The sequence below is a fragment of the Delphinus delphis genome, chromosome 12 (genome assembly GCF_949987515.2).
Source record: "Delphinus delphis chromosome 12, mDelDel1.2, whole genome shotgun sequence".
Classification (NCBI taxonomy): domain Eukaryota; kingdom Metazoa; phylum Chordata; class Mammalia; order Artiodactyla; family Delphinidae; genus Delphinus; species Delphinus delphis.
In genome coordinates, this window is record NC_082694.2 from 60091704 (window position 1) to 60112971 (window position 21268).

At 40.5% G+C, this 21268-nt stretch overlaps 1 protein-coding gene across 6 annotated transcripts in view; it reads right to left on the reverse strand.

Moving 5' to 3' along the window:
- Positions 1-996: 996 nt before the first annotated feature.
- The window catches only part of RMDN2 (regulator of microtubule dynamics 2), a 72607-nt gene continuing 52335 nt past the window's right edge, over positions 997-21268 (reverse strand). For 2 of the 6 annotated variants that reach the window (XM_060026794.1, XM_060026795.1), the window contains exons 9-12: positions 17326-17379; positions 17157-17237; positions 5566-5615; positions 5047-5461 (exon numbers count right to left, since the gene is read on the reverse strand). In XM_060026794.1, the coding sequence (XP_059882777.1) occupies positions 5356-5461; positions 5566-5615; positions 17157-17237; positions 17326-17379 (291 nt within the window). In that variant the 3' untranslated portion in view covers positions 5047-5355. The other 4 variants (XM_060026796.1, XM_060026798.1, XM_060026797.1 and 1 more) reach the window with 4 other exon arrangements.

The window sequence follows — 21268 nt, forward strand, 5'->3', positions numbered from 1 at the left end:
AAATATATAAAGAACTCTCAAAATTCAACAAAAAAGAAAACAAGTATCTCAATTAAAATATTGGGCAAAGAAATTGAACAGAGACTTCACCAAAGAAGATATATGAATGGCAAATAAGCACATGAAAAAATGCTCAACGTAATTTGTCATTAGGGAAATGCAAATTAAAATCCCAAGTAGATATCACTACACACATAGACTAGCAGCAAAAATGAAAAAGACTGACTTTATTGTATAACAGAGAACTACATTCAATATCTTGTAATAACCTATAATGAAAAATATGTAACTGAACCTGCTGTACATCTGAAACTAATACAATGTTGTAAATCAACTATACTTCAATTAAAAAAAAAAAAAAAGACTGACCATAACAAGTGTTGTTAAGAAAGTGGAAAAGTGGAACTCTCATACACTGCCGGTCAGAATGTAAAATCATACTTTGGAAAACAGTTTTGACAGCTTTTAAAAATACTAGACATAAATCAACTATATAATTCAGCCATTCTACTCTTAAGTATCTATCCAAGAGAAATGAAAGCATATGTCAATTGGAATAATTTATATGAATACTCATATATTTATTTGTAATTATCAAACACTGGAAACTGCCCAAATGTTCATTAACAGGTGAATGGAGGGAAAAAAAACTGTGGTGTATGCAATAAAACACCCCTCAGCAATAAAAAGGAATGAACTATTATTACACACTATGACATGAATGAATCTCAAAATAATTATGTTGAGTGAAAGAAATCAGACAAAAAAGAGAGTACATAATGTACAATCCAATTATATAAAAGTCTAGAAAATGCAATTGCTAGTAACAGAAAACAGACCTGAGGTTGGAGATGGGAGGTGCAGGGAGAGTCAGGAAAAAGGGGTTGCAAAGGAGTAAACTTTGCTGTTTATTTGTGGTGATAGTTTCATGGAGATATATACATATATCTCAAAACATATCAAATTGTACACTTTAACTGTACATTTTTTGTATGTCAATTATACCTCAATAAAGCTATTTTTAAAACGTATGATTTGACTTTAGGCATCTAGAGCAAAATATAGGTTTGGGAGCTGCAAAAATCATAGAACATCAAGATATTAACTATATTTGGTTCTAAATGTGACCTTGTCTTTACTTGTGCAGTGAAATATTCTTCTTAATTGCCCAACAGTAGGTCTTATAGTCCATAATGAGGCTCTCCCTACACACACAGATCAAGTGGAACTAGTCATTTACAACAGGTTTCACCATCCTCCTTTTTTTCTCTTTCCTTATCTTGGGCGGAGAAGGTGGAAATATAAAAACAGATTTAATACAAGGCAAGATACACAACAGGTTGTTGGGAATTTATGATGTGAAACCAGAAAATGGGTATCAATATCCAAAAAGAAAAGGAAAGATTTTTCTTTGCTCTCTACTTTTCTTTTCCTTCTTTCCTTACTATCCCTCTCTACCCCCCCCCCCATTTTTATACCATTTCTGCCTTTCCCTTCCTTCTTTTTTTTCCCTGCTCTCCTTCCACCTTCTGTCTTTTACTCCCTACATCCCCCCATTTGTTGGCAGGATTGCATGGTGGTTCAGACCACAGCTCGGACTCTGGAGCTGACTGCCCAAGTTCAGATCTCATGCTGTGTTAGGCATGGTATTTAATATCCCGTGCTTCAGCTCCCTATCTGTAAATGGGATAATAACAGAAGTTCCCTCCTCATAGGGTTGCTGTGAGGATTAAGACAGGAATAAAGACACAGACCTACTGGAGAACGGACTTGAGGATATGGGGAGGGGGAAGGGTGAGCTGTGACAGGGCGAGAGAGAGTCATGGACATATATACACTAACAAACGTAAGGTAGATAGCTAGTGGGAAGCAGCCGCATGGCACAGGGATATCGGCTCGGTGCTTTGTGAACACCTGGAGGGGTGGGATAGGGAGGGTGGGAGGGAGGGAGACGCAAGAGGGAAGAGATATGGGAACATATGTATATGTATAACTGATTCACTTTGTTAATAAAGCAGAAACTAACACACCATTGTAAAGCAATTATACCCCAATAAAGATGTTAAAAAAAAATAAAATAAATGGGCTAACATAGGCAAAACACTTAGACCAGGTAGAACCATGCAAGTGTTACCATTCTCAGACCTCTTTCCTTCCCTCCCATCCCCCTCCATCTATGCCAAACACATTGGACTCCACTCGGTTAAATGGAAAAGGCCCTGGGTTCAAAGACGTGTTCCGAAGGCATGAGATTCCAAGACCTGGTACCTCGTCCTGGCTCAGCCACTCACCAGTTCTCTTAGATATCAGAGACTAAACTGTTTACCGGTAAAACGAGAAGGCTGGTCTAGACGATTGTCTCTACGGTCTCATCCACCTGTTTATACGGCCACTTATAATTCAGAAGTATGAAAAAATTATCAGATGAAAAGCTTTTTGACAACTTTTAGGCACAACGGAGATTTTCATGTTACAATAAAGGATATTCAGTACTTTGAAAGATAACTAACATTGCAAATTACATGGACATGACAATTGTTAAAATTTTAGTGGAACACTGCGTTACTTCTTGAAGGTTTTATGAGAAATTTTAACATGCACCTTATTATCTTCTGAAATCAAACACATTCAAGAAGTTCTGGATCAGAACTCTCCCTTCCCAAAGCCGTGCATGAACTCTCTTGAAAGTTTAGGAGTTTGTGTACTTTGTCTGTGGTGCAGGCTGTACCACTGGCTTGGCCTTGGTGACCCACCAGGAGAAATCGTTTCAAAAACACTCGGCAGCCATTCTGTCTTCTCCCAGGTCAGCAGAATGAGTGGTGAGTGAAGCAACTACAGAAGGAGTTCACAGTGGTTCACTCTGTGTGAAATTCACTGGAGTAAGTGAAATAATTTACATATAATGCTGCCATCCGAAAACACTACTCAGCTTTTAAAAGGCGGGGAGGTGGATTTAATGTGGAAACCGTCTTTAGCTGGCTTCATCACACAGAGATGCTTTGATTTTATGACTTGATGAAGACCAGCTATGACCAGGCGTGACCCTGGAACGGAGCACAGAACACGGCTTTGATGTTAATTTGAAGGGGATATGGTATTACCATGGTGAGGAGGGAGATTTCCTCCATTAACCTCCTACTGAAAAATCTGTCCAATGTTTCAGAAATTAACAAGAGTTTAAAGATTCAAGTAACTTTTAGAAATGTTACACTCCTATTGGGTTAAGTCCTTATTCAGAAACTGATCACTCAATCAAGGGACATCAACTTGTCCACTGAAAACGTATTGACTACAGGGACCAAATGGGAATTCTGTTAAAACAAGATTGATTAGATCTTGTTATGTTTCAGTTATGATCCCAAGTCCCACCATCACCAAAGAGTGTTCCCGCTGTTTCTCAGAATTCTTAGCGGAAGTCTTTGAACCACTCTCTGCTGGAATGGGCTGCTCCTACAAAGCCTACAATGTGGTTGATTCTACATTATTTTCTGCTGCTAGAATCACCTGTCTCGACTTGCACATTCGCCTAGCTGTTTAGAGAAAGCTAGAGGTAGCCATGGCCTTGCGGATACTGTGTATCCATGAGGGTACCTGTAAAACTCTTGTCCCTTCCAGCTAGTAGTTTCAGTGTTAGACCAATTGTCAGAGTTTGGGCAAGAATCAGTTGGATTGATTTCGGTATCTCGATGGGCCATTATAAAAGACAAGAGGGAGAAACTAGCTCAGATTGATTAACTGGTATCACTAAGTCAAGGCTTGAAATTGAGTGCGTAAGTGTGTAAGTGTGCATTTGGGATAGCAAACAGTAAATTTAAGCTTTGACCTGATTTCCAGGATAAGGCTGGTTAAAGGGTAGTGGGGAATCTAGAAATCACTGCTAGGTAAGTTCAATTTAAAAATCCTTTTAGAGTCATGTACCAAAATGTTCATTGCAGCTCTATTTACAATAGCCCGGAGATGGAAACAACCTAAGTGTCCATCATCGGATGAATGGATAAAGAAGATGTGGCACATATATACAATGGAATATTACTCAGCCATAAAAAGAAACGAAATTGAGCTATTTGTAATGAGGTGGATAGACCTAGAGTCTGTCATACAGAATGAAGTAAGTCAGAAAGAGAGAGACAAATACCGTATGCTAACACATATATATGGAATTTAAGGAAAAAAAATGTCATGAAGAACCTAGGGGTAAGACAGGAATAAAGACACAGACCTACTAGAGAATGGACTTGAGGATATGGGGAGGGGGAAGGGTAAGCTGTGACAAAGTGAGAGAGAGGCATGGACATATATACACTACCAAACGTAAGGTAGATAGCTAGTGGGAAGCAGCTGCATAGCACAGGGAGATCAGCTTTGTGACCGCCTGGAGGGGTGGGACAGGGAGGGTGGGAGGGAGGGAGACAGAAGAGGGAAGAGATATGGGAACATATGTATATATATAACTGATTCATTTTGTTGTAAAGAAGAAACTAACACACCATTGTAAAGCAATTATACTCCAATAAAAATGTTAAAAAAGTCCTTTTAGTTTAATTATTAAAAATTGGGAAATATTAGAAATCAAACACAACTCCACAGAAATATGAACAACTACCAGGTTAGTGTATTTCTAATAGATGATTTTCTACGCACATTTTCATATAGTTGAGATCATGTGTGTATACTAATTTGTCTTCTACTTGAACTTAAGATTGTCTGTGCATTTCCCTATGTCATTTTTGAAATTATTTTTAATGTCAAAATAATATTCTATTACAGTTTTATTCAAATATGATTAACTGCTTTCTTACTGCTGGACATAGTGTTTTGCTGTAAAAAATAATGTTGTTATGAACATTTGTGCGTAAGTGTACTTTCTCTCTTTAAGATTATTTCCATAAAATGAAATTACAGATTAAAGAGTTTTTATATTTTTAAGGTTCTAGATACACTTTACCAAATGTTTGTGTCAAAATGCCCTCCCAGCAGCAGTGTATGAGAATGGTCCATCTCATGGCATCATTGCCAGCACTGAACGTTTCTTTAAAGAAAAAAAGAAATCCTTGCTAATTTGATGGTAAAACAGTATCTTATTGTAATTTTCTTCACATTTTTAAAATTACTAGTTATATTTCCCCTTTTGTTTTTCCTCTCCTATCAACAACTCGTTCACGTCCTTTGCCTTTTTTTCCATTTTTCATTCACGTTAATGAAATTGTTTTGTTTTGTAAAGTTACCACTGAAGCAGCAATAAAACACTCACCTGAGTTCATTTTATTGAATTGACTTAAATACTTTATTCTGAAGACTATAGTTTAATAGGAAAAATTTAAAGCATACATGTTTAAAGATCATTTTGTAGTGACATTATAGGAAATAGATTCCTCCAAATAACATGATTAGTTTTGTACTGCTACTAGTGGAATGCCTTCTGCAGAAACGTGGTTTTGCCTTGATATCTGAGCACATTACCCTTACATCAAAAAAGAAAAAAGGATAATAAAAAGCACAACTTTGATTAGTTTAAATTTTAGTAGACCACATCTGATTTGTTGAAGAGCAAGTTCTTTTATTTACCTCTTCAAGGAAGTGTTTATTTTTTTCACCTCTTTCTGTGCATCTTTATCCTATAAAGAAAATACAATTATACAAAAAGATTTCACACATTCAACCTCATACTCTAGGTACTTTGAAGTAGACTTTTGTTGAATGAGGGAATACTCTTTTAAAGACCATTACAAAGAAACTGTGCATTTCTTAGGACCAGGCATGAGTCAGATCTCTGAAAATATAAGTGATGTGGAGAGTGATTTCCAGGCTCTTCCTCCAGCTGGTCTGGAGTGGTGGATACAGGAAGGTGAGCCCCTTCTATAGAAGCTGACACACTGGATCCACCAGCGTGTTAATGATAACATTGTTTTCTTCTTCAGCTGTAACATGTGGAAGAGGCCCTAGCAGCAGAATTTGAAGAAATCTGAGATTCCTCTGTAAGATCCAGACAAGATTCCACTACAAGATCCAAACTACCTACTTTATCAGGTAGTTTATATTTAAGATTAAAAATCATGTAATATGTTTTATAGGACTCCACATGTGTTATTTCCTTAAAACAAGTGTGGAAGTTAGGAAGAGTAAAAACAAATTCAGATGGTAAGGTACTCCTATGCGCTTTTGTGTTTAACAGACACTGAGCATCGATCAGAAAGGATTTAAGGAATGTTAACACATTTAAAATAAACAGATGAGGAAAACTGGACAAGGTAGATTTTGGAAGTAGCTGTTAGCCAGATTTTTTTAAAAACTGGAAGTTCTTTAATAGTTTTAATCATAAACATTAACCCACTGATTCTACTGTAGTGTCTGATCAACTAGGAGTATACCTTCTATCAAATCAATATTTTTGAAGGTTGTAAGAAAATATGGTTAATGAATCTATGATAGTGATGCATTATTTAAAAGAACTTATAAAAAGCCATAATTCATGTTTATCTTTGTAATCCTAGGGCCAGCTCAGTGCCTGGTACCTAGAAGACCCTAAATAAATGCCTGTTAAACAAGTGGTTAGACACCGGAGCTCAGTAACAATTTCCCAAATCTAGGAACCAATTTCTTATGTAGATGAGAGACTTATTTCAACTAGATGCCTAAAGAAATGAATATGCTTAAACTACAATAAAAGATTTAAAATTAAGATCATGGCTTAGCAATATTTGCCCTCAGGCACCACAAAGAATACTCCCACCCAATCCAACTGCCAACACACACACACACACACACACACACACACACACACACACACACAGACACACACACACACACACACCCCTCCCACTTTACCTCCTTCCCAGGGTTTCCACTTAAGTCTTTAATTAATTTATTTTTAATGGATAGAGGACACTGGCAGTGCCTTTTAGCTTAAGAAACCCCCCACCAACTAAAAGCAGCACCTCCAGTCATGCTTTCCTCTGTCACTGCCCCAAATGTACCCCCGTCAGATCATGAATCCTCTTCGGTGCTCACCCCAAAACTGCTCTTCTCTAGTCTCTCTTCCCTGACTCAACCTCACACTCCTCCCCTTTTTCCCAGACAGCGCTCCCTGGAACCCCTGTTAGAAGGCTTGTTTTGAAGTCATTTCTGCATAACCAGCAATGTATTTGCTAAAAGAATATTTCTGAGGGGCTCGGGAAGAGGATGAGGGAGTGGTTAGAGCCAGTGGTACAGGATAATTGCTCTCGACCATTTCTTATAGCTGTTAACAAACTCCTGGTCACTCTCCTTTAACTTTTATTTTTTATGACTTTGGTGTCTTGGTCTCCACACCGAGTTCCGCCACCACTGTTGGAGACTTCACTGTTCCCACGGCCCGTGTATCCCAGCCATTTAGAAGGGTGTCTCCTCATCTTCCCCACCACCCCTGTGAGTGCACCCTGGGCTGTGTCAGACCTAAAACTGCTCCACCTCTGAAATAGGCATCCTGTTCTCTGAACACTGCCTATCCTTTGGGGTCATTTATCCAATTACGCTTAATACATCAAATTTTCAACCTTCAATAGGTTCATGGAGCGATTTTATCCTTCTTGTTCTCTATCAGCTTTTTCCTGCCTTGACTTATTTTCTACCCACCTTAGATTCCACACCCTCCTACTCTCACTCAAAGACTAAAACCCTTTGCCCCCTGGGGCACTTACCCTGGTTCACTACAAACCCATCGATTCCTCTATCTAGCCTGTGACAAAAGGACAGGACCTTAATGTGCTTTGGATCCCACCGTTTCTGGCTTCCTGGTGACCTAATTTTATCAGTTATCTCCCCCCCTCTAGTCTTTCTTGAACCCTTCCTTCTTTGCTGGCTCTTTCTCATTACTATTTAAATATGCTCCTAGATTTTCCATCCAAAACAAAACTATTTCTCAATTCAAGCACTGCTTTAACTTCTACCTTACATCTCTCCTCTCTTTCCCATCAAATTATTGGAGCAGTGTCTGCACGTACTGACTGGATTTTCTCACCTCTAGTGCTCTGCGCTCTGTTGCCTCCTATACTGTTCCACTGAAACAGTCTGGGTTAAGATCACCAATGACATAGGCATCATTAACTTCATCTGCTCATTACAGTCTTGACTCCCCTAGAGTGTCTGACAGAGTTGACCACTTCCGCCGTCCCTTGGATTCTGGAGTCCTGTCATCTTTGGCCACTTCCTTCAATCTCATTTGTAGGTTTCTTTCCCTCCCATTACACTGGAGTTTCTCAGGGTTGATCCTTTGCCCTCTGCTTTTCACACACTATATAACCTCTCTGGATGATCTCTGCCGTACTTGTGGTTTCAGACATTTATATGCCAAATATTCAATCACTTAATGGATCTGAAAATCTCACAAACACAAACTCCAAATGTCCAAAACTGAACTCTCCTTGTGTACCAAATCTGGTTCTCCAATATTCCCTGTGTCCATAAAGGGTACTGCCACCTGCCCTGGTCAGGTTCCCATGCCAGAAACCGAGATGTCATTCTTGAGTCCTCCATCTTCGATATCCAAGTCCTGTAGACAATACTACCTACAAATCTGTTGAATCAGTCCTCATCTCTTCACTCCTTGCTGCCATCATCTTGGTCCAGGTCATCAGCTCATGTTTGTGTCATTGCAGAAGTTATCTAAATTGTATTCCAACTTCCGATTTTGCTCTCCTCCCATCCAAGTCAATCTCCGCATGGTAGCTATTGCGTCCTTCTAAAAATCTCATTGTTTTACTTGCTGCTTAAGACCCTCTAATGGTTTTCTCTTGCTTTTAAGAAAAAGGTATACAAGGCTCTCATCTCTTCTCTCTCTCAAAAACTCAACATTTCAGCAATATTGTACACTTGATACAGTGCTTTTTCACATATTTCTCAACTCCAAACCTTTCTATTTATCTTTCTATTTCTATTTAATAAAATATGGTGTGTATACCACCCCCATCAGTATCACCTGGGATATCTGAATCACTTATAAACTGTGCTTGTTTGTCCATGTTTCCATTCACCCTTGCCATGTGGGTACATATTTAAACACAAATAGAATAATTAGAACACATGTTTTGTATTCTACGCTTTTTCCGTTACATTAAAAGGTATTTTCTGATTAAACAAAGTCCTTGTAAATACGTTTACAGTTGCGTACAAAACTGAAACTGATCAGCTGATCAACAGCGATGCAGTAAAGGAAAATGCCTCAATTACTCACCATAATGTTTCATGATTTTTTTTTTTTTTTTTTTTTTTGCGATACGCGGGCCTCTTACTGTTGTGGCCTCTCCCGTTGCGGAGCACAGGCTCCAGACGCGCAGGCTCAGCGGCCATGGCTCACGGGCCCAGCCGCTCCGCAGCATGTGGGATCCTCCCGGACCGGGGCACGAACCCGTGTCCCCTGCATCAGCAGGCGGACTCTCAACCACTGCGCAACCAGGGAAGCCCTCATGATTTTTTTAAAGACAAATACCCATGTATTAGATTTTTCAGCAACAACTCTTATTAATCTACTGAAGAGGGGTTATCACATTGTTTATTACATCTCACCAAAATCTGCATTCAACTTTTCTAAGAATGCATCACAGTTCTACATCTTTACATGGTATTATTTTCAGTAATATGTCATTTGGCAGAAGTCTAATTATATGTTGAATTGTGTACTAAAGGGTTCTTCTTGATAGAGTATTTTTTTTCCCTGAGTATGAATTTTCTTATATAAAATCCAGATGAAGGCATTTCTACATTGACTTGAGGCTTAAGGAACTCCCAAGTGTGAGAACTTTAAGGCTGACTAAGGTGAGATCATTTCATTCATGACACTGAGAGTGTCTGATACAGTAGAAGTCCTCACGTGCCCTGGAGTGCTGCTCTATGAGTAATGGGTTTCCCATGTTTATTTCATTGAATTGCGTCTCCAGCATGAATTGTCTGGTATTTCCCAAATGGCTTCCTCCTCCTGGTAAAGACTTGCTGTGTCCCTTCCTGTTTGAGTTTTCTGTGCAGACCAAGGCCTGAGAGATGGCTGAAGGCTGCAGCATTTCTCCCCTGCGTGAACTCTCTGGTGTCTATAAAGGTTAGAGCTGGGACTGAAGGTTCCTTCAAATTCATTACGTCTCTAGGGTTCCTCTCCAGTGTATGCCGTTTTATGGCTACAACTAGAGCATCAACTAAAGGCTTTACCACATAGATGATATTCTTATGGCTTCTCTGCAGTGTGATTCACTTGTGTCATTTGAAGGATGAATTATTACTGGAGGCATTTCCATAATGATTGCAAAGGGTTTGTCTCTGGTGTGAACAAAAGGTAGCTCTCTGGCTAAAGTGTTTCCCACATTCGTTACATTTACGGGGCTTCTCTCCAGTGTGCGTTAACACTTGTTCAGTCAATGTGGAGCTGTGAGTGAATATTTCCCCATTCTCACTATATTCAGAGAACTCCTCTCCAGTGTGAAATCTCTGCTACTGAGGAGATGAGAGGCTGTTAAATGTCTGTCCACATCCATTCATCTATTCATTCTGCTACATATGAATTTTATGCTCATTCCTTCATTGATAACCTCTAGTTAAAGTCTTTGCCCCCCTGGTTACTTTCACAGGGTGTGTGACTCTCCTGCAGGTACAGAAGTTTTCTCCTTTGCAGCATGTCCACTGTACAGTTATCTGAGTAATTTTGAGGCCTTCATTATGTTTCAAGCACTTGATGTTTGACCATATTTATGCAAATGTCCTCTTGTAAGAACGCAGACTATGGTTGTGAGCTCAGGTTACTCCTTTCTTCCCCAGATTCAAACTACCCAAACCTTTCTGCTGAGACAGCACACTTTCACCTCAAACCGAAGTCATGAGATCGTTCTGCATTCCTCAGTTACCCCACTTGCGGATCAGTTCTAATGTAGAGAAACAGACCTCACCCTCACGAACTTACCGTGACATTAGATGGCTCCTTCCTGCAGATATTCTGCAGGGAAGTTATGTCCTAGTTTTTAAGACTTTCCAGCCTAGACGCTGGCCTTGGGGAAATCTTCTCCCTCCCCCACCTCAGCTCTTCCCCTTGAACCAACTGGGAAGTCACATCTGATTTCAGAGCTCACACCCAAGGGAGAGCCAATGACTGGTGTTTTCTAGCATCATGTCTCTGCACGGCTTCCCCTGAGATGGGTCCAGCAGGCCCATTCTTTCTGAGTCAAGTCCACAGCCATGTCCTCAAAGGTCATCATTTCCTGTGGCTGCAATGCCAAGAACCCAGCTGCCACCTGCCTTCCTCTGTTTTCTTACTCAGGGACAGCCTGAGCACTAAGCCGGCAGAGCAGAACTCAACAGACAGAAACCTGAGTGAGTCACATTGATAGTGAGGTTGCTGTCATCACGCTCTGCAGCGCAGAGCTTCTCTCTCTCTAGAAGAAGGACAGGAATCCATATTTTTAACAAGCCCCCCATACCCAAGAAAGTCTTAAAGATTTAAACCATTGGGTTTAAATTTTAATTTCCTTAGAATCTCAGGTTACCTATCAAAACCTCAGGAAGGCCTTTCTTAGCCCCCGGTCCAGGTTGCAGTCCCAGTTTTATTTTCTCATAAATCTCTGTGATTTTATTTCCATTACACTCATCACACTTTATTGCTATTACTTGTTCAGTGCCTGCCTTCTCCCCTAGACTACAGAATTCCTGGTGGCAAGGACAGGATCTGTTTTTCTTCTCACTGTATCCCAAGCCCCTGGCAGAGCATCACCATATTTGCAAGATAAATGAATAAAGGTAATTTTTTTCACTCACTCAAACACATTCAAAAACATAGATTTATTTGATCTGAAAGAGTCAGAAAATATTATGTTTTGATTAAATACATCAATGCTCTATGCTACAGAGATAAATAAGAGAGAGACTCATTTATATTAAATCATTATGCTCTAAGCATTTGGGTAATGATTTATCAAACATCAACTTTACTAGACTGCATACTGATTAAAAATAACTGATCCCAAACTGATTCTACATCATCAGTTATTTTAAGAAAATTAATTACAAGGAAGGCTAAGAAATTTCTTTAAGGTATTTTTAAGATCAACTTAAAGTATACAGCTAAGGCCATTACATACTGAGAAAGCTTAAGAAATAATATATTTTGAATGCAGATGAATAGAAGGTAGGAGACAAAAGAGTAGAAACAGGAGGGTGTAAACAGAGTAACATTGCCTGCCTATAATTCACGAAATGTCTGTTCAGACAGTGGGAAAGTCCACTCTGTCCACTCTGAAATGGCTTTATTGATTGTTTTTTAATGTATAGGAAGAATTAATTCTCCAGGCATGGAGAACACAGATGAGTTAATGCATAAGATATACATTTAAACCAGAAAGAAATAGGCAAATATGAATTTCTAACAAATGAGACCCTGGACAACACTGCTGGATTTTGGTAAGTGATCCAGCCACCCCTCTGAGTTGTAGCATCCCTAGAACAGGAAGACAGGTGAAGAGTTGTGGACTAACTATACTTTCTAAACTTACCTGAAAACACGATGTCTTAATTAAGATAATCAAATATGAGGTCTTAATTAAGATAGCACATTTAAAGTAGAATTAGGATTTTAGGAGATTCCTTGGTGGTCTAGTGGTCAGGACTTGGCATTCTCACTGCCAGGGCCCTGGGTTCGATCCCTGGTTGGGGAACTAAGAACCCACAAGCTGTGTGGTGCAGCCAAAAAAAAAAAAAAAAAAATTAGGATTTTATTATTAAGAGTGGTTACTAAGGAGAGTGATGATTCTCAGTCTATAGAACAGGTTGGAAATGCAGCCCAGGACTTAAACTACAGGTAATTTCAAAGACAGCTACACACCTTGCTAAATATAAAGAAGTTCTTTACTTCCTGCCCTCCCAGAGGCATCTTCTCCCTGTGCTTGTTTCTGATACATTGTATTTACTGTCCAATAAGAGTCTGTTTGCCTTAGAAGAGTGATTAATGTCACTTCAAAATATTATAACAATTTTAAAAGTATTTTTCTTTACCGGATTAGCACATCCCTCATTGTAGCACAACATACCACACAATGCTTTTTATATTTGTGCTTTCTCAGTGTGCTCTGAGTCAATAACTTGGACTCTTCCTCCAGGCAAACAATTTTCAGGCTGCCAGCGTTGTTGTTATTTCACTCAGTGATCATTCTCACACTGCCTTAGACACAGGACTCCCTTTAATTTTAAAAGAAGAAATGTTTCTCAGGAGCTGACATTACCTATCTAGGGTCAAGAAAAGTCCACATGAATAATAAAATACTGTAATTTCAGATTCTGAAACTGTAAAGTGGCTTATGTGCATGAATCTGGGCTCTAGAGGCCCAAGGGCTGACATTCCCGATATTAAGTGCAGTATGATGAGCTCCAAGCTCCTTGATAAGGACAGAAGTCACGTTCACAAATGACTGCGATGCCAGGAAGAGGGTACGAGTGCCACAGAAAGAAGCACAAATGTTATGCAAGTTCACAGGAGGGAGAGAAAAGCGATGGCTGGGCTGCCTTCTCTGTAATGAGTGCCAATGCTAGATATTTTGGAAATAAACAAGTGGGTCAGCAAAATCACTAACGGGATACACTTCAACCTGGAAAACCTTTACAGAGAGAGTGGGTACTATAGATAACTTGCCTCATTCGATTTTCTAACTGAAAAAGAAATTGAGATATTCCTGACAGTACATTAACCACTTGAAAAAAAACTGCTAGGAATACAAATCACTGGAAAAAATAAGTAATGCGGGAAATATTTGCTAAGGCTGTTGTGCTTATTACATAAATAGTTCCACACTGCTCAGCTTTCTTAGTTACATTTATTACCGGTTCTATTTATTATTACTATTAGCACTTTTATTGAGTCTTCCTACCAGTACTTACTGAGTCCTTGTTATACGCCAGGCAGTACATTTGGCACTAGGAAGAGAGTGATGAATGAAACACACCTGGTTGCTACTTTCATGAACCAACCACACAAATAACTACATAATCACAACTGTGCTAAATGGCATGAAGGAAAAGTATGAGGTACTTTCTTGCCTGGGAGTGTCAAGGAAATCTTTCCTGAAGAAATGACATTGATGGTGAGGCTTGAAGGATGAGTAGGAATAAAGCTGGTGAAGGGAATGGAGGGTTTGTAGGGGAATGTTTCCAAAAGGGGGAACACTGTGCCCCAAGGGCTCAAGGCGGGAAAGAACACAGTGTAGAGGAGGGGAGAGAGGGGAACATATGAAGCTTAAGAGATTGGGAGGAGCTAGATCAGAGCCCTGACGGGCATGCTAAAAATTTTGAACTTCATCCTAAAAGCAAAAGGTTTTCAAGCAGGGAAGTGACATGCGAAGGTTATGTTTAATCTGTGGCTTTGGCTGATATTGGGAGCCAAGAATGACTGGGCAGGGGGCAAGGAGCTGTGAGACCAGTTGGGAGGCTCTCATGATCGTAGCTCAGGTGAAAGAGGGTGGTGCCCTGCTTGGAGTGGTAGGTGGAGAGAGAGAGAGAGAGAGAGCGAGAGAGAGAGAGAGAGAGAGAGAGAGAAAGAGAGAGAGAGAGAGAGAGAGAGCAGTTGGATGTCTCAAGGCATGTATTAGAAGAACTACGAGAGAGCTTCCCTGGTGGTGCAGTGGTTAAGAATCTTCCTGCCAATGTAGGGGACACAGGTTCGAGCCCTGGTCCGCAAAGATCCCTCATGCCACGGAGCAACTAAGCCCGTGCGCCACAACTACTGAGCCTGTGCTCTAGAGCCCCTGAGCCACAATTACTGAGCCCGCATGCTGCAACTACTGAAGCCTGCACGCCTAGAGCCGGTGCTCCGCAAAAAGAGAAGCCACTGCGATGAGAAGCCCGTGCACCACAACGAAGAGTAGCCCCCCGCTCGCTGCAACTAGACAAAACCCGCACGCAGCAACGAAGACCCAACACGGCCAAAAATAAGTAAATTTAAATAAATAAATTTAAAAAAAAAAAAGAAGAACTACGAGAACTTGGTGTCTGGGTAGACATCTGGGTTTGGGGGCTGAGGGATAAGGATGTGTCAAGGATCATTCCCAGCTTTTCTAATTGGGTGGGTGGAGGTGCTATTTACTAAGAGGGGCAGATGAAGGAAGAGCAGACGCAAAGGCCTGATGACTAGTTGAGTGTGAGATGTCTATGAGTCATCCAAGCAGAGATGTCAAGCAGGCTGTTGGATAATCAGGTCCAGACTCAGAGGAGAGGTCTAGAGACGCAAATTTGAGGACCCCTGGCAGGTACGTAGTATTTGAAGCCATGGAGGATAGGTTTGGCAGGTAGGGAGAAGGAAAGGGGAGAGAAGACTTAGGGACCAAGGATCAAACCCTGAAGCTGGTCAATATTAGACCGCCTGTGAGAGCGCTGAATGTCATGCATAAACATCTGCATATCAAACCAGGTACCTCACTATCGTATTGTATTTTAATCTCCTATTCTAGTAAGAATGCATAGACACTCAGTTTAAAAGGACTGCATGTAACCCAAACTGGCATCGTTCGGGAGAGATGTAAAAGACAGTAGGGTCCCAACCACTAACACGGAGCAAGCAACGAGAGGGACAAAATCTGTTTCCTGCTGAAAAAGTTACACAAACTGTCTTTTAGATAAAGAGTGCTGTTTCGTATTTCCTATTCACCAATGGAGCCAACCAGGGATTAGAGTTAGAAGGATAATGAACCCCGTAGGAAATCCCAAACACAGAAGCAGGCCAAGCCCTTGCGCAGGTGGCTGCTGCTGAGCCCTGTATACAGACACAGGCATCCCTGAACCTGGAAGGTCCTGCGCAGGTCTTGTTTCACTTCCCCTTTCCAGACTTATTTCCCATGACTGCCCTGAATAGTCCTTCCACTCCAGGCAAACAAACCTTTGCTTCTCCACCTCTGTGTTTCTGTTCACCGCCCGTGACGTGCTTCGCCCACACCTCCACGTTATACAGGTCTTTCCAGGTCCACCTCTGATGCTAGCTGATCTCTTCCAGGTGAAAATAATTTCCCCCTTTTCAATATGTCCATAACCAATGATTTGTACCTCTCTGAGCACTTCATGCTTTCTACCCTGAGCTCCCTTTATTTGGATATATACCTTATGTTCCCTTCTAGGCTACAGGCTCCTAGAGGGCAGCGGGCATGTCTTACGTGTTTATGTTCCAGATCACAACAAACGCTGAAGCCTGTATTGCTCCAACAGCAGAGGAGGAGTACTTATTTCTGAAGTATTTCTATTCAGTTGCGATTCACAGGCTGATAATGTTTATGTGCTATGAGAAGGGAGCAGGAAAACATTTATTCATTTCCTTTTGTTCCCGCAATTCCAGTACACAGGAACACAGACTGAATTGTTAATGCTGTGAAACTCCTAAAACTTACAGCACGTCCAGAATTCTGAATTAGCGGGAAAAAGGCAAGAAGCAATGCGACACCTTCTTTTACGTTAATGGTGTTCAAAGATCAAGAAAATGTTAGTACATATTTTTAGTCCTCTTCACGGCCTTCGACAGACACAACGTGCTGTGCGCTGGGGACTGACAGTGGCAACTGCACAGAGCCTTCTCCTGCTGTAAGGCGGCAGCCTGTCTAGTTTGTTTGCTGCCTACCCCAGTTTAATCACCAGCTCCCCAGAATCATGCTGTCCTCCATCCTTCTTCGTGGGGCCCTTCCCACTCCCTGCTGTGTAACACCTAACATGCATCACAATGTTTTACCTGCTAGCCCACGATTTGTGTGCTCCTTAAAGATACAAGGGGTCTCCTGGGGAAGGGTTACCTATATCAATTTTTTTGTTTGTTTGTTTGTTTGTTTGTTGCAGTACGCGGGCCCCTCACTGTTGTGGCCTCTCCCATTGCGGAGCACAGGCTCCGGACGCACAGGCTCAGCGGCCATGGCTCACGGGCCCAGCCGCTCCGCGGCATGTGGGATCTTCCCAGACCAGGGCACGAACCTGCGTCCCCTGTATCGGCAGGTGGACTCTCAACCACTGCGCCACCAGGGAAGCCCCCTATAGCAATTTTTAAAACGTCATAGTACATGTTAAATCCAAGTCAATATGTTTTAGGATAGCAAAAACCTCCAGATGTATCTAAGCCGGTTGTTCATATTTGAGGCTGGAATCGTACTAATAAAATAACAGTGCTCCTTGTCACCGTATGGACTTACCTCTTTGGTAACACAAGGAAGCAACACTGCCATATTACAGAACTTCACAGCAGTATCTGTTTGTTCAAGATCAATATAACACTAGAAATGAAAAAATAATCAATATGAAGCTTAATCACATTTTTGTGTAATGAAGTCAAAGTGATCTTAAAACTGTGGTCTTCATTACCTTGGCCAAGAACATGTAATTGGACTTAGAAAACCCAGGGTGTAGTTCTTCGACCTGATTTTCAGAGAAAACAGAAAAGAGAATAACAGGGAAATACTAAAACAATAAGTAAAGTAGATATATTTCAATAAATCAGACATTAACCAAATTGCCCTAAGAATTTAGGATGGTTGTGTCACATGTGAATCATTTTATTAGCTCAAGTATCCTTTGGGTAGAAATATAGCTTTTGAGCTTATCCATTAAAATAGAATTATTATTGTGGTCATAAAGTTTACAAAGCAATGAGATACTTTAAGATTTTGTATAACCTTTGTTATACAAAACAAAGGTATAACCATCCTTTGTATAACCATCTTCCTCACTTCCCCTTCTCTATCTTTTGTGTTTTTTTCTTTCAGGGACAAAACAACTGGTGATACACTCTCCCCAGGACAAGTCCCTACAATCTCTTTGGGAAGCATGAGTAGAACGTGACTGACATCACATGGCAAGCATCTTCCACTACATTAATATTTGATTTCTTATGATCTCAACACACTCCATATGAGCTGAATAATAACTGAGGTCCATCACATCAAGTTCTTTCAAAGAAAATGCAGATGCTTAAAATAACTAGTCCAAGTAGCAGACCTCCTTGCAGATTTTAATAAGTGGGTATTATAAAGGTACTTTACCCCTCATCTACTAATGTCTTACGTACCAGTTCCTTTTCTCTATCTCTCGTAAATAAGAATTCCGCCAGGTATATGGTGTTGCTACTAGAGAGCTCTTCTTAGAACCTAAGTCAATCTTTGCATCGGAGCCAGGTTTTGCTGTTGTAAAGGTCTATGCAAGGAAGCTCCCAACCCGACCCGGCCCCCAACACAGAGGGACACAGAACCCAAAAGAAGGATACTTTAAAAAATTTATAAAAATATGCTTGTTTTACAACACACTAACAATCCAGACATTTCCAAAATTAAAAAGTGAAAGTTTCTCGGTTAGAATCTTATTCTCAATTACGATCTCAGCCCCCAGGGGTAACCACTACCAACAGTTTGACAGATGCATCCTACAGACATTTTACCAAGCAGAGTAACCTGCCCCCTCCAAAGGGAACTGATTTTTGAAAAAAAACTTTTTAATGGGACCATTTCCTACATATTGGTCCAAAACTTTTTCCCCACAACATACCACAGATACATTTTTGTGTTCACATACAAGATCTCCCTCATGGTTTCTAAGAGCTGCATTTCATACTACACATATACCATAATTAAATTAAGCATTCTCCCTTAGACATTTAGACTTATTTTTCACTATTACTAATAATGATCAGCGAACATACTTGTTCCTATATGCTTGTGTGCATGTGATTACATGTGTAGGAGAGATTCCCAGAAGTTGAATTGCTGCTGAGTCAAAGGATACGTACATTTTAAGGATGGATACGAATGGAGGGGAAAGCAAGACCCAGGGTGCTGAGGAGGGTTCCAACACCTTACAGGAGCACATCCCTTGTAAAGGCCATTTACTCTCTACAGAACCCCAAAGAGAAGGGTCCTGGGAGGAGGAGGAGGACAAAATCTCTTGGGTTGGGAAGCCCGACTGGGTGTACCTCTTTCAGATGAACAGTGTGTGGATCTGGCCTAGAACCTGCTAGTGAAACAGCAAGGCTGTGGACAGACTGAAGGAAGTCCAGTCCTGGCCAGAGTCTTGAAAGTCCTATAGAGCCATCCATGGTGCTGATGGGTTCTGGTCCTCCCACTTCCTCTCTACTTGTCTGGTTATTTCCATTGTAACTCTCTGAGTTTACTAAGTGCATTTCTCGAGCCACACTAATACAATTTTTGTATATTTACAAAATAAATAAGTCACAGGTATGAAATGTATGGTGTGGGGAATATAGTTAATAATTATGTAATATCTTTGTATGGTGACAGATGGTAACTAGACTTAACGTGGTGATCATTTTGAAACGTATAGAAATATCGAATCACTATGTTGTGCACCAGGAACTAACATAGTGTAGCAAGTCAATTATGCTTCAAAAACAAACAAACTCATAGAAAAAGAGATCAGATTTGTGGTTACCAGAGGTGGGGGTGAGGGTGCTGGGAGGGGAGAGGAATTGGATGAAGGCAGCCAAAAGTTATAAATTCCAGTTATAAGATAGATAGTACTAGGGATGTAATGTGCAACAGGATCGATATAATGAACACTGCTTATGTTATATGAAAGCTAAGACAGTAAATCTTGTGTTCTCATCACAAGGAAAATATTTTTTTTCTACTTCTTTAATTTTGTGTCTACATGAGATGATTGATGTTCACTAAACTTACTGTGATAATCATTTCGTGATGTATGTAAGTCACATCATTACGCTGTACACCTTAAACTTATACAGTGCTGCATGCCAATTATACTGAAATATAAGTGGAAGAAAAAAAAAGGACCTAGAGTAAACTTTATTCGATTGTACCTTCTATGTCCAGTAGTTGCCCCAGTTCTGAACAAATCCTATCTAGATAACTTGCCCCAACATATGCACACAGCAGCTTCTTATTTCTTTAATGTTGGAGTTTTAATTCTGCATATACACCTTAACACTTATGTCAAATTAACCAGAATGATCATAAATCAGAACATCTCTTTTTGTACTCATGGTTAAAAAAAAAAAAAGTCCAAAGGAACATAGGCAGGCTACTAACAACACCTAAGTCCTAAAACGGAGCAGATCCTGACCTTTGCCAAAGGCCTTAGCTGAGTAACAAGGAAGGTAGTGTTACTCAACAGAATGTTCTGATTAAGGGGCAGTTTCTAGCTATGCTCTTATAACACTATCACAACACCTGGCAGAGAATACTGTACCTGTTTACTTCGTGTTGGTTGTCCAAGTTCCCTGGAGGCAGGAGCTGTGTTGGTCATTTCTGTGTTCCCTTCATTTGGACTAGGTATGTGCTTAATAAACATTGCTGAATAAATTAGCTTTGTTTTTAAAACACCTCATAACCTCGTGCAGCAGCCCTCTGTCATATCAAGGCACAGAAGACAGCTCTGCAGCTGGTGGAACCACTAAGGAAGACTCAGGGATCATGTGACTGCAAACAGTGAGTGACATCAGGGTAGCCAACATTGCCCCACCTGTCATTTACTACACACACTGATCCAGTGGTTCTTAACCATGCCATGGGCTGCACATGAAGGACCTTGAGAACTTTAAAAACGCTGATCAAGCTTTAAAAACCCTTACCATATGACCCCACAATTCCACTCCTAGGTATTTATCCAAGAAAATTTAAAACATGTCTACACAAAAGCTTGCAAATGAATGTTCACAGAAGCTTTATTCATAACAGCCCCAAGCCGGGAACAATGAAAGCATCCACCAGTAGGTAAATGCATGAGCAAATTGTGGTATATCCATATGATAGAACATTACTAGGCAAACAAAAAGAACTACAGATACCCTCAATAGAATGACTGCAGCTCAAAACATTACGCTGAGCAAAAGAAGCCAGACACACACAAAGTACAAACTCTAAGATTCCATTAATACGAAATTTTCGGATAGGCAAAACTAAGCTATAGTGACAGAAAACAGATCAGTGGTTGCCTGGGGCACGAGGCAGGGGTAACTGACAGCAAAGGGGCAAGGACAGCTCTTGAGGGCGACGGAAATGTTCTATATCTTGAAATGGAGATGGATATGCGAGTATACCAATTTGTCAAATTTCACTGAACTACACAGAAAATGGGTAAATTTGATTGTATATAAACTATACCTTAATATATTCAGAGATTCTGAAATAATTAGTCTGGGTTGTGGCCTGGGCTGGCGTTTTTTAAAGCTCTCCAGATGATTCTAAGGTATAGACAAGGTTAAAAACCACTGACCGAGGGAATCATGCCATAATTTTGGATGGGGTGGGAAGCATGCTATAGCTTGAAAAAATTCCAG